At 40.5% G+C, this 27,720-nt stretch overlaps 3 protein-coding genes and 1 non-coding gene across 8 annotated transcripts; 2 read left to right on the forward strand and 2 right to left on the reverse strand.

Annotated features, from left to right (window-relative positions):
* Window positions 1-7: 7 nt before the first annotated feature.
* LOC121193703 (mitochondrial fission factor homolog A-like) lies at window positions 8-5,975 on the reverse strand. 3 transcript variants are annotated; one of them, XR_005895306.1, is made up of 8 exons: window positions 5,852-5,975; window positions 4,968-5,189; window positions 4,498-4,676; window positions 3,790-3,881; window positions 3,458-3,628; window positions 2,974-3,049; window positions 555-1,963; window positions 8-96 (listed from the first exon to the last, which is right to left on the reverse strand). XR_005895306.1 is itself a non-coding variant. In XM_041056145.1 (7 exons), exons 2-7 carry the CDS (start codon window positions 5,182-5,184, stop codon window positions 1,832-1,834), a joined length of 867 nt encoding a protein of 288 aa, XP_040912079.1. In that variant the 5' UTR covers window positions 5,185-5,189; window positions 5,852-5,975; the 3' UTR covers window positions 394-1,831. The 3 variants fall into 3 exon arrangements, 1 of the variants encoding a protein (XP_040912079.1); XR_005895308.1 differs by lacking the exon at window positions 8-96 and having other exon boundaries at window positions 394-608; window positions 1,733-1,963; XM_041056145.1 differs by lacking the exon at window positions 8-96 and having other exon boundaries at window positions 394-1,963.
* A 952-nt stretch (window positions 5,976-6,927) lies between these two features.
* On the forward strand, window positions 6,928-12,722 carry stk25b (serine/threonine kinase 25b). The gene is made up of 11 exons (XM_041056139.1): window positions 6,928-7,352; window positions 8,038-8,268; window positions 8,424-8,480; window positions 8,612-8,720; window positions 9,881-10,038; window positions 10,303-10,488; window positions 10,932-11,077; window positions 11,190-11,295; window positions 11,389-11,460; window positions 12,134-12,270; window positions 12,378-12,722. Exons 1-11 carry the CDS (start codon window positions 7,323-7,325, stop codon window positions 12,415-12,417), a joined length of 1,272 nt encoding a protein of 423 aa, XP_040912073.1. The 5' UTR covers window positions 6,928-7,322; the 3' UTR covers window positions 12,418-12,722.
* A 663-nt stretch (window positions 12,723-13,385) lies between these two features.
* On the reverse strand, window positions 13,386-22,468 carry sept2 (septin 2). 3 transcript variants are annotated; one of them, XM_041056140.1, is made up of 13 exons: window positions 22,323-22,468; window positions 21,284-21,325; window positions 20,259-20,373; window positions 18,328-18,414; window positions 18,070-18,193; window positions 17,655-17,789; window positions 17,437-17,554; window positions 17,130-17,231; window positions 16,783-16,928; window positions 16,533-16,616; window positions 15,357-15,417; window positions 14,697-14,793; window positions 13,386-14,526 (listed from the first exon to the last, which is right to left on the reverse strand). In XM_041056140.1, the coding sequence occupies exons 2-12, from the start codon at window positions 21,305-21,307 to the stop codon at window positions 14,707-14,709; spliced, it is 1,083 nt and encodes a 360-aa protein (XP_040912074.1). In that variant the 5' UTR covers window positions 21,308-21,325; window positions 22,323-22,468; the 3' UTR covers window positions 13,386-14,526; window positions 14,697-14,706. The 3 variants fall into 3 exon arrangements, with proteins under 3 accessions (XP_040912074.1, XP_040912075.1, XP_040912076.1); XM_041056141.1 differs by lacking the exon at window positions 22,323-22,468 and adding an exon at window positions 22,283-22,302; XM_041056142.1 differs by lacking the exon at window positions 22,323-22,468 and adding an exon at window positions 21,460-21,482.
* Window positions 22,469-24,100: 1,632 nt separating this feature from the next.
* On the forward strand, window positions 24,101-24,172 carry trnap-ugg. Its single transcript has one exon. It is a non-coding gene; the product is annotated as a tRNA-Pro (tRNA).
* Window positions 24,173-27,720: the final 3,548 nt, after the last annotated feature.

Raw genomic sequence — 27,720 nt, forward strand, 5'->3', positions numbered from 1 at the left:
ACAACATTTCCCTTTAAAGAGCACAGCTGCAGCTTCCTGGTGTTGCACTCTAGCTAACACAGCAGTAGGGGTCAGTGTTGGTACAGAGACAGGGGTCTGCAAGAAATGAACATCCATTATTTATTACAGCAAAAAATATTTACAAACCATGAATGTGTTCATATATTACAAAGAAAGTAAAATATATCACTTAAAACTCCAGCTTTAAGTGATAAGTACAGTGTATAACAGAAAAAGACGACCACTGAAACGTTTTGCCGATGCCTCTGCCATTTGTGTGATAAATAACCTTCCATGAAATTCCATTTTATTATTCAAAAATAATGACATCAATATTTCATATACATATTACTATTACACATGATCATACACACAGAAGCTGTAAGATTTATGTCACACTGTATGGTGGATAAAACCACATAGTCCATGCTCTTTTTTTCCTAAGTCTTAATGGAAAACATGAATGGTCAAACTCTCTGGAAAAACAAGCTCAAACTGTATAAACAGCATGGGAATACATTATTAATTCACAGATAGCACCCTCAGCACCCTACCTTTAGGATCATTGCCTCTTCCTCAAGCTTATATCACAGTCATTGGGCATGTTACTGCCAAAGAGGTAAAAAAAAAAAAAAAAGTATTAAGGACTCAACTACAACATTTCAACAATAGCTTATTCAAGTGCTGTATGCAAATGTTTTGGGGTAATGAAGAACTCAAAGGACATTCAGGGTAAGTGTTATGGCATCGCTAGATTTAGTCATCTTACTTTGACACTTTATGAATGGTAATTTTTGACCAAACTGTTGAACTTCAAACAGCAAAGACAGGTCAGGTCTGAGGTTTGGTCCTGTAACTATAGTTCCAGCTGTGGACTGTGTTCCCAAAACATTTGTTGCTTAAGTAAATCCTTGTTTTCTCACCAATCACTCTTCTCCTGAGGCTAAAGAGTCTCAGTTACAAACTATGTTTACTCTCAGGAAGATGAATGATGGTAAGCATCACTATAACATCTGTTGTTGCTGTGCTAGGATTTGTCAAGCTTTAAGGTGCAATCAGTAACATTTTCCTAGCTCTTTGTACAAAATATCCATAACGCAGTTATCCAAATCAGTAAGGGTTTACAGTTTTTGCAAATTCATTCCAGGCACTCCTTTGCCACTTTACAATAGTCTCCATATGGACTGTTTGACATTTAGTTTCTCCTAAATCCAAGTGAGCAACAGAGCAGTCAATTGATTCTTTATAATTTTCTCTCAACCTATGTCCTCATTTTAGCCTAATAAGCTATTTAGTATTTGTTGTGGCTACAACATAGCAAAGCTCTGCTTACTACATCTAAGCAGATGCTGACATTTTAGGAACAACCAGCTGCAGTGTCACTGTGTTTCATCTTGCTAGTCATTTTATACAGAAATGAGATACACAGAAGAAACTTTAATGTGAAGTGAAGCCTGCTACCTTTAGCTTTACCCCTAGTTTTAATGCTGTGGCAACACCTCACCAAAAATCACTTTGTGGCTAGGCTTGTAGTGATAGTTTGCATTGTGCAATATTGCAACACTGAGCAGATATACTAAACATTATAATGTACGCTGGCTCCAATCTTACTGTGACAGTGTTAAGCTTGAAATTTGTAAGTCAAATCCCAATATAGAATTAGCTAAAAAAAAAACAAAAAAACAAAAAAAAAAAACACATTGCCAGTGTTGTTATAGTTTTCTGTGTTTACCTTCAGATGTTAGAAGCGACCCATATTTTAATGGTTGCACCCTCAACTAGGAATTACTTCCAGCTTCCAGTGTTTTGGGAGGCTCAGTTTTGTCCCACCTCAGCGACGGAACCAGATCCAGGTGTTAATAAGCCAGAACGCCACAGTAGCAGAATACAGGATCACCTCTCGCTTGGAGCGCTCTTTGTTTTCTTCCTCCAGCAGCTGCAGACGCCGATTCAGCTTCACAATCTGAATGACCACATGGACACAAAAAGATGTATTCTCCAATGTTAAAGTGATGACACTGTGCTCATTCTGGGCCTGGGTAGGTAAACACATATGATTTCCACTATCTGGTTTTCAATTTGAAGCTTGAAGTATGCAGACAATGCCACAAGCAGAACAACAGTGACAATATCAAAATCAACAAAAGAGATTAATTTTTAACAGGATTATCTGTCAGTTTGTTTGTGATACTGTGTTACTTTCAGCGGTGGAAGAAGTATTTAGGTCATTTACTTGTGTAAATATACCGCACAATGACACAAAATATTAACCGATCAAAGCAGCTGTAAACCAGCACCTTCGGAGCTCTGCAAGGTAAAATGACTGTTTTTGTCAAAGGAGTCTGGCAGCAGTTTAACAGCTGTTTTCTGGTTAAACAACAAGGATCTTACTCTTTAACAAAAAGGTGTATCTCTGTAGGAGTACTATCCATGATGTTTGTATGCACTTATAATAATCTGAATCTGTCAGAGGCAAAAACAAGCACTTTACTGGACATAGTTTGATGCAGACAGCTGCCCCATTGTTTACACTACAGCATCTGCTTTACGTTTGCTGGGTATATCGTTCTCAGTAGTGTACAGATCCCTAACAAAATAAGGCCCAGGGTCCAAAATCTTTAAAGTTATCCTTTAAATAACAGTTTCAAAGTAAATCTTTGTTTACTTTCTCACTGGCCCATGATGTGATTAATCCTTGTATTTTTAATTCTAATGTGTTTGTTTACAGTAGAGTATCTAAAAATGTGAGCTATAAGTTGCTCCTTCACATCCTTCGAAAGCAGCCTGATATGGGATTCATCAGCCTGCTGTGTCAGCATGTCTTTACTGTAACCTAACAGCTGGAAAGTCTAGACCTAACATAACATGAGAAAACAGACACAATACCCACACCAGAGCAGTGGAGAAGCAGATGATATACATCAGTCACTTATCAGTGAAAAGGCAAGCATTTAGGCCTGTGAGACATATTACCTGTCGTCGTAGTGAGGAGGCGTCCACCAAGCCAGACTCATCAGGGTTCATTTCCAGGGCCAAGTCCAGGTGTGTCCTGTGGAGATGAATGTATCTCTGCTTAGAGCAATGATAATGTACTTGTTTGTGTCATAATAATTCTTTAGGTGAGAAATGCCAACACATCTCAAATCAGATAAACAACCATCATCCCAGCACAATTTCGAAGTACATCACTTTACTGCAATATATCGAATAAGATTTCTCCTTTTCTGACTTGTCACAGCTGCTTTCTCCACAACTTCAGAAACTTGTACATTCTAAAACCTCCCCCTCCATTACAGTTCTGCACCTTGGGAGCTCTGCTAAAAGTTCTGAAGAGTTTATTTGTCGTTTTTAAGAAAATATCTCAACTCCAAGAATTTCACCAGCTGTGAAATGCTTTTTCTGAGTAACTTTGTGAATACAGTGACTTCTGAGAATTTCAGGGACAAAGAAGCGACACCTGCGGTGGCTGTCATCCAGGACCTCAAGGATCTGCTGATACGCTCGGCGTGTTGTTGACTGGATGTAAGACAAAAACCCCGCAGCCGTGAAGAGGTTGATGCTCGCATCCTCAGGAGAACAGAGGGGGGGACACAAGCGGACTGGGGGGGCAGAAGGGGAAGGGGTTACACTGGCGGAGAGGTGAATGGGGAGAAACAGTAAAGAAAAGGAGATATTTTTTTAAACCAACCAAGAGTGAACGAAGAATAAGAGATAAGAAACTCAGAATGGAAAGGCAACAACAGTGAAGCAGTGTTGTAACACCTATCTCAAATGTGTATGTGTGTTTACCTTATATCCCCTCTGCTGATCTGACTGCTGTGGCGGCCAGATATGTTCTCGCTCGCACTGCGTTCCCTTCGAGACCGAGAATGAAGGTGGGCCTATTAATGATAGGAAGTTATGAAATCATGTCAGGTTCACATTTAACGGCTGCACTTACTGCACGTTACTAAAAAGGAAGTTCATGTTTAGAGATGTGATCAAATGTTTGCTTGACCAATCATATATGTGCCTCTAGAACAGTAGACAAAATCTGCTCGTGTGGGATTTTGAGGAGAAAAACAAAAATTCAACTTCAGACCACAATTTCCTGGGAAACTTTGCATGTAGAAACCAGTGAGGCACTTTACGAACACGTGATTGGAAAACACACTAATCCCCAAATACTCAGCAGAGCAGTTTCAATATCCGCCGGAAGGATGTGTGTAACTTTATCTCCTCTTGTAATTACAACCACAGGTCTTTGCTCTCCAGGTGTTTGTGCTCTTGGATGACAAGACCACAAAGACCAGAGATGAAGACTTGAAAAGTAGCTGAATTTCATCATAAATATAAACAAGTAAACAAGAAGAGTAGAAAGATCCTCTTTGAGGATTCTTTGGACTTTTTTGGAATCAGTCTTTTACTGTTGAGTCAAGCTCAGTGAATTTAAGAAACTCAATTCACAGTAAGAGAAATAAAATGAACACTGAATAGAAACCTTGATTTGACCCTTACCGCCTGGTTGAGATTGCTCTGTGTAGAGGCAGTTTGGTCAGTCTCAAGGGAGTCCAGAGGCTGTTCTGTAAGGGTGAGGACTCGTGGTGGGGCCTTCATGCTCAGGAGGTCCACAGGAGGGATGGACTGAATAAGGTCCAAGTCTCTCGGATGAGCAAACTGAGGGTCCCCATCATCACCTGTGGATGAAGAGAGAAGGGGAGGGACAGGAGGTGACAAGGATCATGAAAATTTTATACAGTATGTTTCAGCTTTCCATGGGTGATGCTTTCCAGTTGTGTGCTTGAGTGGTGTACTTTTGTTCTGGGCTTTGTACTCAGTCCAGCACTAGGTTAAGACTGGGACATTCACACATTTTATCTGGCACATTATATGGTGATGCACTCATGACAGTATTTCAGACAGGATTACAAAGTGCCCGTACTTTTACCATGTAACCTATTACTGAAGTCCCCATCTGCTGTCCTCACCTGCAACAACAATCCTCTCCGGAACCTGCATCAGGGTCGTGTGAGTGAGCAGGGGCTGCTGAAGCGGCAGGGACCCTGTTTGGTTCTCTGGGGCCACCTTGAGGGTCTCAGGGATTCGCATGCGCTGGCTGATCCCCTCTGTGTACTCCAATTCATAATGGATGCGGTTCATCTCAGCCACATCTGCAGTGGGAGGGGTAAAGGTTGGCCCACTCATCCAGCCTGTAGACACATCAAACGGAGAGAAATGGAATAATATTTAAAATACTCAACTCATAAAAGGAGACTAGACAAGAGATGGCAATGTCTCAGTGGCAGGGGTGTTAAAATAATCACATCTGAGCTTGTATCTATGAGTCCTTGATATTTGTCATCTCAGTCATGTGGATGGCAGTAGCGTGCCTGAAATGCCACCCTGATATTGTGATTAAAGTTTAAAGAAGTGTTAATGTGTTTAAATTTACAAATATTGTGAATTTAGTCCTTAGCAGTTGGCTAAGTGGCAAGTGGTACAGCCCAAAGCACCATGGAGGAACCAGGTTAGCCCGACGACAAGGTGGAGCACAGAGGGTGTAGTAGCCAAAGCTAATAAATAATATTAACAACATCTCACGTTGTGTTGCATGAAATTACATAACGTCGACGTGAGGTGTAGCTGTTGTTGCCACATGGCTTCAATGTCAGTGAATGAAACCCGCACAAGACGCCATGTCTAGCATGTACGTTAGCTTATATCGAGCTAATGTTACTAGTATGAGATGTCTGACAAGCATTAGCTGATGTTATCTTTATCACAACACGTAAGCTACGCTGTCTGCAGTAACAGGCTGACTAACCACGGATATCTATGCCTTCATTTGGCTTTAGCTTCCATGGCTACTTACCGTTACGGTTTTAGCACCGGGGTTTAAAATGTCATATATCAAAATACTGTTTCTTCTGTAATATTAACAGCGTCAAAGGGCACAAACGACGGGCGACACCGAAACACACACCGCTTCCAGCCAGTGTGTGTTGCTGCCAATGGCAAACCCCGTGTGTTCGCTGGGGCGGAGCTTATGAGCTACACCGTCGGTCCCAGAGAGGCACACCAGAAGGGACCACCCGGGTTAAAAAACAAGCGCACACAATTGCCAAACTCAAATTAGCCGTTTCAAATACAAAGTTTACGTAACTGGGCTAATTAACACAAAATATAAAGCTATTACTTTTTTCCATCAACACTGAGGTTAATTGGTCTGTTCCAGTAGTGATTCACTTTACTCACCAGTGTCACCAGGCTAATAGCAAATTTACTTACAGGCAGAGAACACAGACTTCTAAACATGATTTTAGAAAGATCTAAAGCTGGGGTGTCCAAACTGTTCCACAAAGGGCCGTGTGGCTGCAGGTTTTTGTTCCAATCAAGCAGCAGCACACCAGACTTGACTCATTTAATCAACTGATCTCTGAAGACTGAGATCAGTTGATTAAATGAGTGAAGTCTGGTGTGCTGCTGCTTGATTGGAACAAAAACCTGCAGCCACACCAGACTTGAATCATTTAATCAACTGATCTCAGTCTTCGGACAGTCGATTGGTCACACTGTGTGCTCTTCATTGGTTGGAACAAAAACCTGCAGCCACACGACCCTTTGTGGAACAGTTTGGACACCTCTGATCTAAAGTCAAAGGAAAAATATGAAAAGAAAGCCATCTTTAATGATGTGTGTGGAAAGATTTGGTCTCATACAAATTTGCAGGATCAGACTCTAGACAGTTTTACTGAAATGAAAAGTGGCCTTAAAGCTGGGCTTTTCATTGAGCTTAAACGTAAAGTATATATTTTATATATATTTTCTGGTCAAAAATATCAGTTGCAGCATCTTCGTGAAGACTACTCTTCCAGATACCTCAACAGACATGTCAACTTCGTAATACAACTCCCACAATTCCAACGTCTGCGAAAACAATGCGCATGCGTCGTCAGTCTGGGCCATTATTTTGTCCTCCTCAAGCTTCAAATGAACAACAGGCTGAAGCGTTCCTGGATATGAATTAAATATTAATCCACGGAAGGAGCAGCTTTTCTTTCTTCTTGTTCATCACCGCCGACATACATGGAGTCTCTCGGCCAGTAGCTCGTTGTGTCGCCGGGCTGTTCGGTCCTCCGTTGGACTTGGAGGCCGAAAACAGTGCGCGGAGTGACAGCCCCGTTAAGCCTGCAGATTGGGTGTTTATCTAGTTGGCTAGCCACCTAGCTAGCTTCCTAGACAGCTAAGAAGGGAGGAACAAAAAAACATCCGAAAGGACCATTTGATAACTGCGGGAAGGAGAGAGCTGTGCCTGTCTCTTTCCCGTCCAGCCTGCTGAGGGGATGGCACACCTTCGAGACATGCAAAACCAGGTACAGAAATTCTCTTTTCATCAACTGTCACCTCCCTTCTTCTTGTCCAAGACAAGGCGAACCCCCATGACCGTCAGGCTTTCCATGAATAGGGGGGGGGGTCTAAGCCATTAATGCAAGTGAAAATTGAACTTGTCATGAGGAATTGTACATTTCACTTAAGAACACAGCAGTATTTTAAAAGCTTTCAGTATTTTTGCTTTGTACTTGTCACATACTGTAGGTACTAAAATATTTGAACTCTAATGACTTCCTTAAGTGCCTCCTCCCCAGTCAAATCATCACTCATTTCCTGCTGTTAGGGAGACACAAACCCACTAAACCTTCAAGTGTCATGCCTCTTGAATTACATTCTGGCACAAAGTTAGAGTGTAGGTAATCATATGGGCTGCGACTGAAAAAAAAGGATATGGACAGGGATAACAAAGGCTAATTGTGTTTTCTGAATTTGAGCAATTTGTGCAAACAAAGCAACAGATAGGTGTAACTCCTACTGTCAGATCTAATTGACCTTCATGAAAGAGCATTCATGTGTGAAACAAGTTTGCCAGTAGCACATCGTTTCTGTGCTGTTCAAGTGCTTGGCATGAGACACACAAACTCGTAGACACAAATCATATGGTACAACTTATCATTATGACATACACTTAATAATTCAGTGCATCCTCTGCTGTCACTGGACCAGAATACCCGGTTGGACCCTGAGGAGTACTTCACCAAGCAGGAGCGAATTGGGAAGGGTTCATTCGGAGAGGTCTACAAAGGCATCAACAACCGCACGAAGGAGGTGGTGGCCATTAAAATCATAGACCTGGAGGAGGCAGAGGATGAGATCGAAGACATTCAGCAGGAGATCACAGTACTGAGCCAGTGTGACAGTCCTTTTGTTACCAAGTATTATGGATCATACTTGAAGGTGAGATGATGACACAAATACTGGAGCAACACACAAACAGATTATTCACAGTTATAGCATGAAGATGTTTAGAGACACATACAGAGCTCCATACAGCCAAAGGCAGAACTGTGGTCTATAAATCTTAAAACTAAAAAAATCTTTTTCCTTCTCAGGGGACCAAGCTGTGGATTATCATGGAGTATTTAGGTGGAGGATCTGCTTTGGATCTGGTTAGAATGTTTCTGTTTTTATGCTGCTGACAAAGTTTTATGCAAATCATACAAAGTGGCATTTTTATACTCCCCACACCCCCAACATCCACCCTTCTCTGATTTTTTTTTTCGTACCTTCATTACCCTAGCTTCGTCCAGGGCCTCTTGAAGAGACTTACATTGCTACTATACTGAGGGAAATACTGAAGGGGCTGGAGTATCTGCACTCTGAAAGGAAGATTCACAGAGATATCAAAGGTATTAAGCTCTCTCTTCATGCATTGATGACTGTGCAGACACACAAAGCACACATTTTTTTTTGGGGGGGGGGGCTCACTAGCTGTCACTCTTTTTCATTAAGCATCTTATTAGTATCAATTTATATGTTTTTACAGTGGAGTCCTAGTACTAAGCCAGATGTAATACTTTATAATGTATAATATAATTCAAAGCTTATTTGCAGCAGTCTGGAGCATTGACCAGAGAGACTCTGCATTAACTTTTAAATGCTGTGATTCAGCATCCCATTCCCAACTGAGCAAGACAATGAACATTGAGCAATGATGACAGAGCTGCTGAGTAACACCGTGCACATCCAGTCTTAACCAGATGCTGGACAGAATAAGTCCACACACTGAAATATGCTAACAAGCTAAAAAAAATCATTAACACCATCTGTGAGCTTCAAATCTAACAACATACTGAGGGTGTTATATTTATGTGTGTGTGTGTGTGTGTGTGTGTGTGTGTGTGTGTGTGTGTGTGTGTGTGTGTGTGTGTGTGTGTGTGTGTGTGGAGCTAATTTTTCTGTCCTCTGTAGCTGATGTTGTGCTCTTACATTCTCCAGGAAAAGAGAATTTTCCCTTTAGTAATCATTGGAGAATCACAAAAATAGTGATGCTAAGATGGCAGCTCAACAAAGATAGAAGACAAATATTAAAATTGGGTTAATTGCTTGCGGACTTACTATCCATAGAGATTGTGTGATTCTTGTGGTCTATAAATCTATAAAACTTCCTGCCAAAAGCACTGAACATCTCCTGATGTCTGAAGCTGTTTCTGTTTGCTATAATAAGACTGTAGAGGGGACTGAAGTACCCTTTGTCCATCTGTCCATCCATCTGGCACATGTAATATCCGGAAAGCTGCTGATTACATTTGACAAAACTTTATGGGACAAAGGTTTTTCAAAAGCAACACTTAAATTGGCCTTAATGAGTTTCAGCAACACTTCATTACTGGTTATCGTCCCAAAACAGGACTGCATCATTTATGGGGAACAGCATGTTTATTGATGCTTTGTTTTGAGCTTGTCATGTCAAACATTAACAGATTCAGAAAACAAACCCTTTCTGATTATTTGAATGATCTGCTCCTGCTTTTTTGACTGTGTTTCCTTTTCCGTCTCTTTCTCCCAGCTGCCAATGTGCTCTTGTCAGAGCAGGGCGACGTGAAGCTGGCGGATTTCGGGGTGGCAGGGCAGCTGACAGACACCCAGATTAAAAGGAACACATTTGTCGGCACACCTTTCTGGATGGCTCCAGAGGTTATCAAACAGTCAGCTTACGACTTCAAGGTGAGGCCAGAGTCTGTGGGGTGGACAAAAGAGACAACCTGTGTAACAGCTTAGAGTGAACGCTGTGTCTAGGTTTGTTTGCCTGTTTAAATCTCACTTTTTGGGTGAAGGGGTGTGTGAAGGTGTTAGTGGTGGCACGGATAAACACATGAAATTTTAAGCATGGGATAAATGATCTAATCCACATCATTTTAGGTCAGAAACTACTGTCTATTTTAATTCCTGTCACAGTTTCAAGTGAATGTGAATCTCTCTCCTGCACAGGCTGATATCTGGTCCTTGGGTATCACTGCCATTGAGTTGGCTAAAGGGGAACCTCCCAACTCTGATCTACACCCCATGAGAGTCCTCTTCCTCATTCCCAAAAACACTCCTCCCACCCTGGAGGGGCCTTACAGCAAACCCTTCAAAGAGTTTGTGGAGGCTTGTCTAAATAAAGACCCTCGTTTTGTAAGTAAAACACCTGCATCCATGTGCAGGCATTGTTGCAGGTCTGAACTGGATCAGACATGTTTGTTTGGGCTAAATAAGATTAGAAAATTGGAAAATAATTCCAGATTGGTACTGTTGTTCTGAGCGTGAGACTTTGTTCATTTATCCTGCCACACTTTTTTTGTGTTTGGATTAACATGCCCAGTCCTTAATAGGAATTACTTTGTTTTCCACATTCTCACATATTCTGAGATGATCCAAATCACATTATTGTAAAGTGCTAAAAATATGTTAAATCTGAGTAATGTGATGGTAGATTCATTACTGAAGCTTCCTTTATGATGTTGTTACTAGAGAACGGATCCCAGCCAATTCTTCTTACAGATTCAAAACCTACTGACGACGCTGTCACTGAGTCTTAATTCTTACGCTGCTTTCGTCTTTATCCTGTCTCTGCACAGAGGCCAACCGCCAAAGAGCTTCTGAAACACAAGTTCATCACACGTTACACCAAGAAGACGGCCTATCTGACAGAGCTGATAGACCGCTACCGACGCTGGAAGTCAGAGGGACACGGGGAGGAGTCCAGCTCTGATGACTCAGATATGTGAGTTTCAGGGACACACATTCACACATTCCAGTTGTAGACACATATACACAATAATGTATTTGTAAATATTTTGGCCTCCCTCCTCTTCGTGCACCCCGCTTTCTTTTAGGGATGCTGATGGTGATGTGGACACATGTCCCATGTGGACCTTCCCTACAGTCAGACCCAACTCTATGAACAAATTACAAAAGGGTTATACACACACAGATTCAGAGGTAAGACACATGCAACACACACACACACACTTACACACACAGTCAGATCTTTTGTTTGTTTTGCCTGATACCCTTTTTTTTTGGTCTTTATAGTCAGGAGATTCGGTGAAAAGGCTACCCAAGTCACAGTGCTTGTCTGCTTTGGTAACACCCATCTTCAGAGAGGTAGGTGTAAGTCTTGGAAGTGGGAATAACAGAACTTTGAATTACGCTTCTCATTATACTTCTGATGACCTTAGATAAAGGGTAAACACCTTAAAACTTCAAGCTTTCAGCTCCTCACACTAACTCCTGGTACATTAACTCCACTGACAACAATGCAAGTCTGGGCTGCAGCAGTGATATGATCTGTGCTGCATTTTGTTGTACATGTGGAAGTGTCCTTGGAAGCTGATTTCATCAAATTTATTGACAGGGTTGCTCATGTCGGTACTTGTCTGACTGGTGGGGCATGTTGCTAATTTGTTTTTTTTTTTTAGTCGCAGTATGACTCTAATCTTCCTTCAGGAAACAAGTGCAGTTTGTCCAAAGACTGTACTCAAAACCACATCTTCATGATAAAAATAGACTCTGCCTCACCTGTTAGTTCACTGTTGTACCTGCAGTCACAGTAAGAAGATATAAAAATGGATCATGATTTCTATACAAGTATAATTTCAGTACTGTTTTCTCTGAAGTTTTTTTTATTTGTACATATCAGTCAGACTAAAATAGAAAATAGTAGGATCGATTAACACGAGAAGCAACAACGCCTGACTGATCTCTGCTTATTTTAAATCCATAAACTTCTTTGTTCATTTTGTAAAATTCTTTTTGTTTGATTCTTCTTTACCACCAGTTGAAGGAGAAGCGGCGGGCAAGTGGTGGGGGCGTAGGAGCCATTGAGGAGCTGGAGAATGCCTTCAACCTCGCCGAGGAGTCCTGTCCAGGCATCTCCGACCGCCTCGTCACGCACATGATGGAGAGAGTGTGCAGGTGATTCACCAGCCAGTCTTACAACTGAGCATTTTAGATGTCCACTATTGCAACAGAAAACATGCGTTCGTTTTATTCTAACCTGCTGCTTCATGTTGTTCCTTCAGGTTTTCTTTAAATGGTAACACCACCCCCTCTTCGCGGTGAAAGCCCAGCTGGATGTAACTAAACCCTGCCCCCCGGCCCCAACTCTCTTTTCTGTCTCCCAGACCCTCCCAACTTCTCAGATAAGGACCACAGAAGAACTCCACCCACACCCCTCCTCCCTACCTTTACACCTTTCCCAGTCCTGCCCCAGAAGAGATCTTTTAATTAGTTGTAATTAAATATTTTTACAGTTTTTCTTTAAGAGCGGAGAGTATTTAAGAGAAAAAAAAAGCCATGACATTTAGAGTGTTGTGTATACCTGTTAGATTGAGAAGAAAAAACTATAATAAAGTCTATGGAAAATGTCCCATTGTCGTCAGTGTCTTATTGGAAAAGAGCATTTGTTGCAGAAAGTTATTTTAAACCACAACACAGGGAGAGGTAGTTGCCATTACGGTTTAGTGTTCTGCGTACCATATTTAAATACTAACTGTCCCATTCTGTTCTTTTTTTTGTCTACACACATTTTATCTGTGTTTATACTGCAGAACCTATAAAAATAATTCATATTGTTGTAATTTGGTCTAATTATGTTTCTGTCATTTGCTGATTACTAAACTATCATGAATGACTATTTTTAATTTTCTCCTCTTTTTTTCTACACAAGAATGGAGGCTCTGTGTTGTGGTTAATTACCCTCTCCATACACTGAGCTGTAATTAGCAACACCCTGAAACAGTCAGGGCAGGTTCACGGTGGTTTTGTCTGTCGGAAGCAATTAATCTCACTGAAATGAAACACACAGAGGAGGCAGTAAGCATCAGCTGATGTGTGTGTTGGGCAGCTTCAGGCTCTTCTAGTTTCATCAACAGCAGGGTGTAACAGGACAAAAATATATTGTGGGATCATGATGAACCTTGAATAGACACTGATTAGCTGATAATTGGTTTTATGAAAGTAGGTTCATGCTTATTGAAGCTGTATCTACTGAGAAATGATAAAAAGGCTGAAATCAGAAAAGAGATTAATCAAGTTTAATAAAACCTTTATTACAATATATGTATCAAGTACAGTATTTGGTAATTTAATATTGGATAAAAACGGCACAAAGAGGAATGTCAAGAACTCACATCTTGGCTGGTGAGGGAAACGTTGGCTACAATGACCTCATCGGGTCACCTTTAACCTCTGCGGGAAACCACAAAGCACTCAGCAGTCGGGACACAATAGAAGTTTTAACCTCTTAAATCTCAGCGAAACACAAAATATCAATGCTCCCTGGCACATGACTTCACTTTACAGTAGAAAGGAAACATGACGTAAATACATCTAATTGAAAGATGCACCAAAACAGCTAAAAACACCTCATTTGTCCATCCTTCATTTGTCAGTTCTACAGGAAGACTGTAAGAGGTCAAGGGTCACAGTTTATTTAATTCATATCAAACTCAAAAGGAGCTTAATAACACTTGAATGCAGTTGTACATGGTGACACTGATCTGAGAACTGCACTAATGGGTAAAATTTGGACAGGAAACGGAGGAACTGGGAATAGCGTGGGATAACATGAGGAACACTGGAACCTTATATGATGTGAAGCTTGTGTTATCTTAAGTTACATTTTCACTTGACAAAAAATATTGAGACAATGGCGTAAAAAGCTATTTCTGCTACTAGTTTTCACCACAGTGGATTCTCCCAATGAGGCTCTTTCACAGAGCTAATGTTAGCATGTGCTTTAAGTTACGTTTCGGGACTAAAAGCACTGAACAGAAGCACCAATACTTTGGTTTTCTCAAAAGGAAAAAAAAGTAACAAGAGAAGTAACAAAATATCCCAATGGGTTTGTATTAAAAATGTATACCACCATTTTTAAAGATGGGTCACGTGACTTCATTTGAGTAACTGGCAAAAGTTTAATAAAAGGAAACAAAACTTAAAAAAAAAAAAAAAAATCGTAGAAAGAAATAGAACCGTGTGTAAATATAAACATAACACTGTTTGAATATATTTTACTGTATGTATTTAAAAAAAAAAAGACTCCAGATCCCACATGGGACTGAGTGAAGATAGTGGCAATCAGTACGCGTCAATAACCAGACAGCTTTTACACCTTTTCTGCTATTAATCCAATTCTCTCTGGTCAAAGCTGAGCAGTGGCTCTAATTCCTACAGTGGAAAAGAAAAAAAAAATCGTTATCATTCAAATTTGAGAATTTTTTAACTGTACAAGTCTCATCTACACATGTTAGTTACAGACGAGGGACATTAAGTGTCTCATTGTTCAGGAAATAAAGCATAATATGAGTGTTGAGTGTATCCACGGGTCTTGCTCCTACCACAGACTTTTCATGCGTGGGGGCCGTCTCCCTCTCCATCTCCCTGCTTCTGCATCTGAGCCTGCATCTTGGCAATCATCTCCTGCATTCGTCTCAACTGTATGACACAGAACATCAACATGTATTACAGGGAAACAACAACTGCACTTAAAACAAGAACAAGGCACATTGGTTTAGACAGCTGAGATTTGGTTTATGTATAGATTGTTCCCCTCATCTGTCAGTCTAACTAAACGCACCATCATTAATATCTGTCTGCCAGTTATGAATTATTAATTAGAAACAACTGCTTCCAAATCACTACTTGGACAGAGACCAGCTGTGAACCTGAATTATTTATCAGTTTAACACATGTATTTGACAGCAACAAAAAGAAAGCAGAAGCAGTTCTTATAAATGTTTGACTACAGCCAGCAGCCAGTTAGCTTAGCTTAGCATAAAAATTAGCCTGATTCAGTGACAGCCTAGCTCTGTTCAAAAGGTCCTTCCAGTCTTTCTGCTAAGGTAGGCTAACTGCCTGTCTGCTCTGGCTTTATATTTAACTCACAGATATGACTGGTATTGTTCTTCTCATTTAACTCCTGAGAAGGATGATCCAATAAAAAAAAAAAATTAAATAAATAATTTCTAATAGTGTCACAGTGTCTGAAAAAATCCCACCTCAGCCTCCTTCTCCTGCAGGATCATATCCTTGTCCATTTCCTCCGGCTCCGGTCCTTTTCTGTAATGATGCAGCAAATAGAGTTACTTTACATGGCGCTGTGTATTCTGATATTTCGGTAGAATATATGTTAATTAACAAAGGAATCGTTAAGTCCACGTTAAATGCACAGTGTAAGTGGCTATAAATGTGAAAAATCACATGTGATGATTAATAAAGCTTTATAATGTCAGAGTCAGCAGAGCAGTGTGTGTGTGTGTGCGCGCGTGTGTGCAAGCCTGAGAGTGCGTGTTGTACCATCTTAAGTAACATTAGGCAAAGATAACAAAAGCCACATTGAGAAAGTGAAAAAAGGGTCAGTGGGTCAGTGGAGTTTTTCTTTGCAGGAAGATGGAAACAGCTCGCTAGAGAAAAGTGGGCATCTACAACAAGTAACTACAGAGGGATGAAAGCAGGAAGATTCAAGAGAGAAGCAGCAGCGAGTGCGAGAGTCAGGGGAACAGCGTTACCTCCCCCAAATGGAAAAAAAAACAAAACTGTACCTCCAACAGTCCACTCATGGGATTGGACAAATCAAGACCAGACAGCCATCATTGGACAGATGGCGAGGCCATGTGAAGACAGTAAAACCACTCCCCTATCCTGGGTTGGCTTCAGAGGAAAGTCTAAAAGAATCTTTTTGGGCTACACTGAGGGTTAAATGATGATGTATCTATGTTAAATCACACACACAGTAATCCTATTCACAGTTTCTACATTTACTCAAACTACACATGCCATTTATCTACCAGCTAACCATGTGAAACCCACTACAACCCACAGTATCAAATTCAGTTCTACCTCAACACCACGGTCTAACTGGTGGAGTTAACATGCAAAAATGATGAGTTAGAGCTAATGTACTACTGAACTGATACTAGTTCATCATTACATGAATCAACAGAAAAAGAATCATACAGAAATAACCCTCATTAATCATCTTATCTTCTGTAAATGTTTCCATGATGTGTGTGTGTGCCCGACACTGGCATCTCTAAAACACTGTTATTTGATATATTTGATGTCTTAACACAGGTCTGCTGTTTGAGGTGGGGGGAGGGAGGTGCAGAGAAGCAAGCTGACAGACAAGTACGTACGCAGGAGACAGAGGCAGAACATAACCATGGGAGGACAACCTGCCACCCCGTTTGAGGCGGTCCGAGCGGAAGTTCTCATAGTGCAGGTCCTGGGTCACTTCCTGTAGATCCTGCATGTGGGTTCTGTGGGGTTGTGGAGAAGTCAATAACTGATAAATGCTTCTTGCACAGAAGATTTAAAAACTGCAGATGTTTGACACAGTAGGTAGTATGGATTTAGAACATATGTAACGTTTTATCAAATTTCCTTCCTTGGGTTAGAGCCTCCTCTAGATCCTCTAACACTCACATCAGCATGGTCCGCAGCTTGAGGAAGTCGTTGTGTTCTGGGTTCTCCACCTCCACCACCCCCCAGGGGTACAGGCGGCCCCTCACCTTCTTCCCTTTGGCCTCAATCTGCTGGTTGGATCCTACAACTGCAAACGGGATGCTCGCCTGGAGAAGATGAGTATTTCATGTGTCTGTTCTCATGGTTCAACCACCCACATAAACAATTATGACACTTCGATGGAGGATACAGAGATGATTTTATCCTTGACAAACAAAAACATTCTGTGGTAAAAACCATCAACATATCTTTGGAAGGAAGAAAGTTTATATTTATTCAAAGAGGCTTACGGCGAATGGAGAGTTTACCTTGAGGATCCTAGTTTGCTCTTTGAAGTCCTCATCCTCATCTGACTCAGCATCAGGAAGGTGGTAAATCTTAATGCCATGTTCATCAATCTCATCCAGAATCTTACAAAGACAACAGTGACAAAAAACAGGTTATCTTCCAGAATGTGGTCCATGTGTACCGTTTTTTGTTTAGTCAGGACTTCTGCTAATCAAAATTTCTGACATTAGCATTAGCTAAAACAGTGAGCATGAGCACATGATAGCTACTGTTCATCACAGGGAACTGGAAACCCCCCTCAACAATGGACAACTCTGTTGTCCTCACCCTGCGCTTGAGCCTCTCCCTCTCTCTGAGGGTCAGAGTGTCCGCCTTGGCGATGACAGGAACCACGTTAACCTTGTTGTGAATGGCCTTCATGAACTGGACATCCAGGGGTTTCAGGCTGGTCAGACAGGAAACAGAAAGACGGAAGGTCAAAGAGAGACAAAGGATTAAACAGTGAAATATGTGAAGTATGTGCACGTATGTATTGCAGGACTCACCCGTGGCCGAGCGGGGAGATGAAATAGAAGCAGCAGTGAACTCTATTGTCAACAATGTGTCTACGATTTAGACCGCTCTCGTCATGGAGGTACCGCTCAAACTGGTCATCAATGTAGCTGATAATAGTGCTGAAACTGGATGAACAAAATACAGAGGTCACATTAAATATCCACTTTTTAATCCCTGTATACTGTCCCAGAAGCCTACTCACTACATAATAAAATCAAAAGTCCGGATGCTAAATAAAATTCTCCTCCTGCTGCTACCCTTATGATTTAAAACATTTCACCTTATTTTTTAACTGTCAAAGATAAGTGGCTCACTGCTGTTCAAGATCACAGGACTGACAGTGGGTAATTTAATCTAAAAATACTTCATCTCCTCATCAGCATACGCCCTAAAAAGATTTCATACCAGTCCTGGCTGTTGATGGCATCTCCATATCCTGGTGTGTCTACCACAGTGAGACGGAGCTTCACTCCTCGCTCCTCAATTTCTACTGTTGATGCTTCGATCTGAACCGTCCTCTCTATCTTTTCTATGAGAAGGAAAAACAGATAATAAAATATAAGGACGCAGTCAGTCCAGGATTTTCACTAAATTGCTTGCAGTCACAGCCTGGGTTTGTACATATATCATATGCATGTGGGCACGAATGTGTGTGTGTTTTACCTGCTGCTCCAGGGATGACTCTCTCAGGGTAAAGGTCAGTGAGGAAAAGGCTGTTGATCAGGGTGGATTTTCCCAGTCCAGATTCACCTTTTGACAACATAAGAAAGAATTACAAAAGCACAGTCAGGTTCTGGTTAGGAAAAAAAGCTCCTCTAATCCAGTTTCAACAAAAGAAAAAGAACAAAGTCATTCTCAGTGTGCTGCAGGAAACAAGACATCTGACTGTGACGCACACTAGGCCTCACACAACACGGAAATACGTATCAACGTGACACTAAATCTGACTTCACCCTTTCTCTTTTCCAAAACTATGTCAGCGGGCTGATTAAACAACCTCGGCACCTCAGGAAGCAGTGTAAGTGTTCACAATCAGTCAGCTGCAGAGACAGGATGAAGAACGGATAGTTTCACTCTCATTAAAATTAGCAGCGAGAACTAAGAACTTCTAGCTCGATTCTATATTTACATGAAACCGTGCACTGAAAACTTTGAGACTGATTTTATTTGAACGCATCTGCTGATTTCATCTGCTTATGAATGAGCAAACAAAAACATGACTGGCTGCTTTTTTTTTTTAAACTGGCTGTATGCAGAGAAAGGTAAAAACTTCCACACACAGGGGAAGTGAAAAATGTAAGCAGTTTTCAATATGACAACAATAGAAACAAAGGCAATAAAACGTCCACAGTTTAAGTGAGTGATCAAACTTTAAATAAATGCTAACGGCCTGATTCCCAGACTCCACAGTCAAAAGTGTCTTTCAACTCATGGCCCTGCAGGTCCATTGAACATTGTTTTAGTCTTGCAGTATGATTAATTAAATTTTAGGGAAAACCATAAAACTACAGTAGCCTGTTTAGCTTAAGCAACTGTAGTGAGCAAAATTTAGGAAACTATACGTAAAAAATGGAAGAACTATGTTCCTCCAATCTTATGATCACGTTAGAGATGCTGAAACATAAGCAGCCTAACGCGTGTGTGCTTTACCCGGGAATGCTGCTACTGTGGTTCCCACCAGAGCTGTGGCAAAAGATTTACACAAGTTTTTACTGGATCCTAAACAGGCAATTTGCCAGAGTACATGGAAAATCAAAGTTGACATATATAACAGGCACACTACAGGCAGCTGGGAAAGGGCTTTATAGGAAAAGGTAACTGTGACCAGAATTTTTTCATTAAGTACATAATTTATATCTGCACAGGAGAACAGGAGAACTCTTAATGTACAAGTAAACACTGATTTATTTAAGAACCCAGATCAGACAGAAGGTTAAATAAGCACTGAATGAGTATTCTTGCAGTAGTGGGACCAACAGGCCTCGTCCACTGTATGAATCAGTCCCTCAAGGCCCACAGGCTGCATTCCTCCCCTGGTTTATTTTAAAGCAAAAGGATGAGCAGTGTTCAGGGGACGCTTCTACCCCTCCCCCCTTAACAACAAGCACAGAGGTTCACACAGTCACAGCACTCCCATCCAGAAGTTTACACTGCTGCTGACGCCAGCTGAGCAACTTCACTTTTGTGACATCTGCCATTTTATGCTGACCAAAATGCATGTGTGCACTCTAAGATATACCTATGCATTACTGAAGACAGATTCAAAGACTCTCAGCAGAGGAGAAAGAGTTGTAAGAATGTTATTTAGAAAGAGCCATTGTTGAAAGAAAACATATGACAACAACAACTTTATATTGCGCAGGCGAGTGGCCAAAAATTCCACCATAAATTCATCCCAATAACATATTCCCATGAGCCATAAAACCAAAATGCATTCCTCAAATGTCCATGCTTACTTAAGATGTCTAGCTTGAAACTTGTTATCACTGAGATACACTATCATTTTCCAAACTAAATAAAGCAAGCATCGTTTAACTTCAAGAAGAAAAGGGCGAAATTAGAAAAGGTCTTAAAAAGAGAGATGACACACTCACCTACCACCATCAATGTAAACTCAAATCCTTTTTTTACTGATTTGCGATGAACCTGATTAGGCAGGTTGGCGAAGCCAACGTACCCTGGGGTCTCAGGGTTGGTGAACTGGCCCTGCTGTAAAAAAAAAAAAAAAAAAAAAGAGTAGAGAGAAGTCATTATCATTGCCTTAATGTTTGGTGACATTAAATTTTAAGATGGAAGGCAGTAACTCTGCACAGGATTGGTACTTTAGTTGAAGCTAATTTTAGTTGCAAGGTGAATCCAAATCAGTTTGAAGTTGAAGATAACCAATTATAGGTGCTAGAGCAGAACTCACTGAGGAGACATCTGTTCACTAACAACTGGGGTATTTAGGGAGGGCAAAAGTGACTTCTCTGAAGTCTATTTGCAAAAGACCTTCCACCCATCATTCCAGTGTTTATGGCTCTTACACAGAGCGACTCAGACAGTGGCAAATTCAAAGGTATCTGTTCCTTATTTAGTGTGCTCTTTTTTGGCTGCACAGTCTTGTATTATTTATAAACTCTCCTTTCCAAGTCCTTTCAACAAAGGTCATGACTGATAAAACTGATAAGCAGTGTGTTCCCGTGCTGCCTTTGGGCCTTTCAGCCCACATAAAGCCACATCAGTGAGTCATGCGGATGGTGAGCAGCACACTAAGCATCTGCCTGAGAGACCGAGCATTCAACAAGTAACTAATCTTTGAGTTCTGCACAACAACACACTGCCGAAGATAATGTGAGAAAAGCTGGAAGGCACAAAATGTCCTAATGTAATGATCAGGAATGTTGAGTTTAAATACAAAAAAAAAATTTGGACTGAATCAAAAGAGGACAGAAGGCTTATTGTTGACCTCTATAACAAAACCACACCACCATAGAAAAGGGGCATATCATTAGCATGCAGCTCTTCATTATTAATGCTAAGTTAGAGAGACAGCCACTGAACCAGAAGTAGGAATCTAGTCTTCCTCATACTATGTCGGTTCAGATGAAATATCTGGTTTCTGTTCTCTAAGACTCACCTTCATTTTGTCGGCCTGAGACATGTTTTCTCCTTGTTACACCTGAAAGAAAACACAAACTATATCATATACTGAGAAACTTTACAACATTAACTGGCAATTAAAACTTAATTTTGCTAAAGCTCTGGCCCATGTGAACCTTTTCTGAAATGGAGGTTGTTCATGCAGTCACATACCTACAGGCCTGACTGTGAGAGAGACAGGAAGTCTGGTTTGTGAGAGTGCTGTGTCTCACCACACAAAAAACAGACTATCTCCTTTTCCTGCTAGCTGCAACACAGCTGTGTCCCACTACAACACTATGATCTGAGGATAAGAGATTAAGCTATGCTTATGCTATTAATCCCGTCTCTACAACTGGTGTCATATGTTTGCTGCTTTGTTGTGTTGTAATGCGGTGTCTTCTATTCAAACACAACAAAGCTGAAACAATCGGCAACACACCCACCGCACTCAAGAGTGTCAGGATGAAAATTACTAAAGCTCACTAAAGCATTAAACGGTTATATTACCGGCTGATATGTGTTATCTGTATGTGTTCAAGTTTGTTAAGAGGCTAGTTTGAGCGAATTCAAGAAGCCTTACCACCCTAGATTAATCACATAAATATGTAACGCTAACTAGAACTAACATTACTAATCTCCTAACGAACTCTGGTATTGAAGAGGAAATTAGCTGGTTAATTAGCAACGGCTACTTTCGTAACGGTAACAACCCGGTGGGCGTGAAAAAAGACTGATGCTGACATCTGTCATGAAATTTGATATTAATTTTGTTCTTGAAAATCTTTTTTTTTTTTTAAAAAGGAGCACAAACAGAAGTTATGTCTCCAGCTAACATCCCTCGCTAGCTGTTCAGAAACTTGGTACAAGCTTAGCGTAGCGTTAACCACTGACTAGCCGAGTAGCTTCTCCTGCAGGATGTTCACTTAAATAGCTAATGTTAGCGTCGTGGGTTTATCCGTGAAACCGCGACCTACCCAGCGCGGAGACAACTTACTGATGAATAAGAGATGAATCAGAGAAATCGGCCGCGTTACCTTAACAGTCCTTACAGTGCAGAGAGGTACAAACAGACTAAACCGACGATGAACGGCAGACTTGGCGGACACCTCAAATTCTTCAGATTCCGCTGCAACAGCTTCCTTTAGCACACAGACCACAATGCACTGGGCGAGAGGAGCAGCGGCAGAGCACAGCGCTTTCCCACTGTTAGCACTGAAAGCCAGCCTGCTCACACGTCGTGTTCTCAATTCCAGCTCTTAATGTAGCTATTTAAAAATAATAAACATTATTATTAGCGACTGGGTCATATTAACAACATGGGTGTAGAAGAGAGGGGAATGGTGTAATTAAGTACTCAGACCAACCAACGGGAGGAGGGCCCTAAAGAATCCTGCCACTCAAACTGTTTTCATTTTTTACAGTTTTGAATTTTGACATGTCACGTTATGAGTATTATAAGTTATGTATGAGTGTTGGCTGAACAATTAGTTTGGTAAACTATTTCTTGTACTATGGTATTATTTACTTGCTTTTTTTATATAACTATTTGTGAACCTATTGTGTAGTTGGTTTTCTGTGCTGTTTGATAAGCTGTGACGTTTTCTTTCAGTATAAGTCAGTTGTGTAACTGAAAATACTAACAACCATAATTCGCAAATTTCAGTGCATGTCTAGGAAAACAAAATCACAGGGGGGGGGGCATGGTATGAAACTGCACTTCTTCATGGCACTGCATAAACAAATGGGTATTTTTCAGAGGATTGATTTTGGCGTGTCAGAAGGAAAAACACAGGTGTAAATAATATCAATGATGGCTGAATCCCATTTAGCTGCTTCAAATATGTGCACATACCGCTGTGCATGCTGGGTCACTGTCACCCTAATATGGACACTTGAATCTAACAAAACCTATTAATGTTAATGGTTACACCGGTGCATTTCCTGCAAGTTAAAATGATTTCTATGAACAAGGCCTTTATTTGCCATTCAAATGTGTTGAACCAAAGGACTCAGTGTCTATTTACCATCAATATGAAATGATAATACCTACAAACATCATACAAACTCATCTTTGCAGAAACACAATAACTGCAATTACATTTTAATGAATGAATGTTGATTAGGAGCTCTCATTTTAAACTGCAAACATTTTAACCTGCATTAATGGTAGATGACCAAAAGAGGGGGCCAAGGCTCTTTAAGAAACTTAAACATTGTTTGACGGATTATTATTATTATTATTATTATTATTATTATTATTATTATTATCATCATTATTATTATAATACATTACAGGGCTAAGGGTTAGCCTAAAAAGTGTACATTAGTGTACGTTAGCGTTACTAGCTAATAATTTATATTCAGGTTTTAATTAATTCCTCTGCTTAAGACAGTTAATTGAACGTACTATGATAGAACAAAAAATAAAAAATACAAATAACAAATCGCATAGCTGCTGCACATGCATAGAAAAGGTAGGCCTGCTAACTACAGATGTAAAGCTAATGTTTTACAATGGGCCCTTTGCCATTTTTAGTTCACTGAAAAGCTATCAGGAACTTTTTCCGAGCAGAGTTAGCTAACGTTAGCTCTGAGTGTACGGGCACAGTGGTTACGAGCTACGTTAGCTTGTCAGCTTGCTAGAACTGTCAGCCAGCGTTATCCCAATTAATCCTGACAAATGTTTTGATTCAAAACTTTTGAAACTCTGTACAGTTTTAATGACAACATTTAGAAGCAAAACCAGTATTCACAAGGTATATGGCCTGACAGTGGAAATATTTAAACTGTATTCTCTGGAAAACTAGCATGTGGCTCGTTGGTCTAGGGGTATGATTCTCGCTTTGGGTGCGAGAGGTCCCGGGTTCAAATCCCGGACGAGCCCTTCTTTTGACATTAATCAGTTCTTTCTTCTGCAGTAAGTAATGACTTCTTGCACTCTTGTGATATGTTTAGACTTATTTTGTTGCAAAAGCCGATTTACAAAAGTGGCCGTTCAACCCGGCCTCTCTGAGGTTTATGAAGCATCGTTATAGTGATCTCTTGTGGACATTGACAGTACTACAATTAGGGGTTCCTGTGTTGTTTCTTTCTTTCTATATATGTATATAACAGTTATATGTGTTGTTTTTTGCTCAAAGTGCCTTTTCAGGTACACTACAAACTTAGTCTAGTAAATTTGCTTGTATGGTGACCTATACTAAAGATATATAATGTGTATAAAGATATAATGTATTTGTTCTGTGGTTCTGAGGCCTCTTTCAGTTCCTCTCTCTCTAGACTCCACATCACTTGTGCTGAGAGGAAACTCATTTGATTTCCAAAAAACAAATATGCTTACAAATGAGTACAGTCACATGTTTTGGGTCTAAATCACCTTCCTATACCCACTCTGTACACGGTCTCGCTCCAGTGGTGCTGGAGAAGCATCAGACGACTTAAAAATATGCTCACTTAATGCCTTTCTGTCTTCCCCCAGTAGGGGCTTATCTGAGCTTGCTGTTGTGACAGCATCTCTGCTTCCCTCCCTCCAGTCTGGCTCAGGACAGTCACTGCTCTGCTTAACACCAGTCCAGGAGATATCTCGGTAAATACCAGTCTCTTCCCCTTTCTGTTACAGCAAGCATATCATCGCCACAGGAGCTACACTACTTCCATTATTTCCATAAGCCTCTTAGTGGTGCCATGCTCTGTCATTTGTAGAGTGGCTTCATACTATGAAGTCTGTGAGTTTCTGTATATTTTAAGCGCCTCTTTCCTGTACCCACCCTCTTAATATGGCTGTTCTGCTATGAATAAGAATGGAAGTCTTTGATAATTCCCAGTTTTTTAAAAGGATGCTGTAATCCCATTCCTCAGAGAGAAGAAGCAAGCAAGAGAGATAAAGGTAAAGGACTGTACCAATGTTTTTTCATGTCTTTTCATGCCTTAAGTTACTTCCACTTTCTGGGAAGCCGTATTTCCATTCATTTCACACACTACGTTAGAAAAATCTGGAAGAAACTTGCTGGCAGAGATTGCACAACAATAACACAACACACAACGAGAGAAGGCCCTGGCACGCCTGTGTGCGTGTGTGTCTGTGTGCAGGAGTGTTGGTAATGGTTTAATGATTGTGATTGCTCACCCTGTATTTACATGTGAACTCAGTGGGCTTTTTCCTCCTGGCTGGCACCACTTTAAAGGACACCAAGAGCTCTAACATAAAGGCAACACATAGAGTCTTTTCTTTTGTGTGTGTGTGTGGTTTTTTTATTTTACAATAACAATGTCAAAAAAAAGAAGACTCTGCAAGGTGATTTTTACAGGATACAGAGAGGAAAAAAGTGGCTGCTGGAATTTAAGAACCTCCATTCAAAAATGGTGTAAATTAAACTAAATCATATTTTGGAACATGTAACATTAAATATGATAAATCATTCAAAAATAATCATTTTGTACTTGAAGCATGATGTGACAGAGATGAGGGAAGGCAAGAACAGGACGGATGAAGAGCTTTAATGAATAGATCAGTGCTCCAAACCTTCTGTTAAAAACAAGCAGGCAGGAACCTATTGACAGTTTCCATGTCGTGGTGTAAGACTGAAGGGGAAAGCACTTTTCTTAAATCACTTTAAAAAATGTGTCTTTGTCAAAATGCTTTTGTGACTCAATTTATTTCTGGTAAATTGTCTTTTAAGCCTGTATGTATGTGTAAATACATATGTATTGATTTCTATGTATTTTTATGTTATAAAGCACTTTATAATCTGTGGTTTTGATAAGTGTTGTATAAATAACCGTTATTGTCATTGTGACTCAGATTATTATTATTATTCTCTTGCTGAAACCTTCTCACAAACACTCTGTAAATGTATAAAATGCATTGGAGCCAGAATCAGAAAAAAGAAGCCTCTAGCCTCTGGTTCAGTTTCCTCCTCCCTCCATCGCACATCACACCATCATCACCCCCTTAACTAGTCTGTCATTTAAAGTAAGCAGCCGCCTGCTTAGCCGGCACCTTTCACTTTTCAAGCGGCACTTAATTTACTGCAGGACATTTTAAATCTCCTGCCTCTGTGGCTCTGAGTCGCTGACAAATGCCTGGTTGCAAATGTATCTCATTGACTGCTGACTCGGTTGTATCACAAGCTGGCTGATAATGTGGCCCTCAGGTTTTATCCTCAGATGTTGGAGGAAGTGTATTAATTTAGTCTAGATGGGGCCTTATGAAAGTGTACTGGCAGGCAGAGACGAGCAGCCCCCCTACCACCACCACCGCCGCCCTCTCTCTCAGCCTCTCAGGATTGAAGCTATCTGCCACGGAGCCAAAGCATATTCCACCATCAATGTGTCAGGGGGAAAGCTATTAAGACCGCTTTACTTTTCCTAAGTATCATGAGAATAAGCACAAGATTTAGTGAAATCCCACCCCACCCCCCAGAGCAATGAAAATCTTGGGGATTTCCCCCATGAAATGTTTCCTAATGGACTGCTCAGAAGTGTCAGAAACTCTTGTTATACTTGAATGTAGTTTTTTGGATTTCAGTGAATTTCTTTGGAGCTGAAATGACAAAATTTGAAGTGTGAGAGCATCTGAACTTTCCACATAATCAAATCATAATCAGAGACCCATTCACCACGTCACTGGAGTACAATAGTACTATTCCAGTGTTGGGTTAAGTTTATTAATACATGATTTCCATGAAGTAAAAGTGTGTATTTGTACTTTTAAAAGGTTTCAGTACACTCTGAAAAACACAACACACCAGTCTGGTGAATCCCCTGAGCAAGGGGCCACGTTTCCACATGAGGCCCTCATCTCATCAAGTCTGCCTCTTCAGACTGGCACCGTGATCTTTTCTGTCAGTTCAGGAGGCTGTGGAAACTTGACTTTATGTTTCAATAATTTATTCCTGTTCTCCCACTTCTATGCTTGACTGAACAGATTAAACTGAGAGGTGGCTCTGGTTGTGAGCGCTCACTTCAAAATGTAGGAAATCTGATGAACGGAGCAACGTTTCGATTTAGTTTTCTGTCTTATACTAATCTGACATTTTTAAAACTAGCTCAATATCCGAATCAGTTGACTTTGTTTCACCAGGATAATCCACTCGGTGTCGATACAGCTTTCCAGGGAGTTCTGGGTACATACATATAATTCAATAAAACAAACAATATGACAATTAAAACATATCAAAATAATGGATACATTGAGTGTACTGGTGTCCATCTCAAATCATCTAGATGAGTTTGTTATCACATAGACCAGCTGACTCCAGATATCTGCACCATAAATGATCATGTTTACAATGAGAAAGCTTCAAATAACAATTCTTTTCTGTGTCAATCAAACTGCTAAATACTTTTTAAATTATTTAATTGATTATTTGGTTTATAAAAAGTCAGAAAATGGACAAATTAAACGTTGATCAGTTTCCTAAATCCCTAGAT

This window comes from Toxotes jaculatrix, chromosome 14 (genome assembly GCF_017976425.1).
Source record: "Toxotes jaculatrix isolate fToxJac2 chromosome 14, fToxJac2.pri, whole genome shotgun sequence".
Lineage (NCBI taxonomy): Eukaryota > Metazoa > Chordata > Actinopteri > Toxotidae > Toxotes > Toxotes jaculatrix.

Excerpts from the sequence above, each read along its gene's own strand:
- stk25b (XM_041056139.1), top strand. The coding sequence starts at position 7,323 with ATGGCACACCTTCGAGACATGCAAAACCAG. Across the intron at positions 11,078-11,189 it reads AGCTCTGATGACTCAGATAT|GGATGCTGATGGTGATGTGG; the intron begins GTGAGTTTCAGG and ends GCTTTCTTTTAG. Across the intron at positions 11,296-11,388 it reads ATACACACACAGATTCAGAG|TCAGGAGATTCGGTGAAAAG; the intron begins GTAAGACACATG and ends TGGTCTTTATAG.
- sept2 (XM_041056140.1), bottom strand. The coding sequence starts at position 21,307 with ATGTCTCAGGCCGACAAAATGAAG. Across the intron at positions 18,194-18,327 it reads AGTCATCCCTGGAGCAGCAG|AAAAGATAGAGAGGACGGTT; the intron begins GTAAAACACACA and ends TCCTTCTCATAG. Across the intron at positions 17,555-17,654 it reads ATCTCCCCGCTCGGCCACGG|CCTGAAACCCCTGGATGTCC; the intron begins GTGAGTCCTGCA and ends CTGTCTGACCAG.
- LOC121193703 (XM_041056145.1), bottom strand. The coding sequence starts at position 5,184 with ATGAGTGGGCCAACCTTTACCCCTCCCACTGCAGATGTGGCTGAGATG. Across the intron at positions 3,882-4,497 it reads AGAGCAATCTCAACCAGGCG|GCCCACCTTCATTCTCGGTC; the intron begins GTAAGGGTCAAA and ends TATCATTAATAG. Across the intron at positions 3,629-3,789 it reads ATCAGCAGAGGGGATATAAG|TGTAACCCCTTCCCCTTCTG; the intron begins GTAAACACACAT and ends CCTCTCCGCCAG.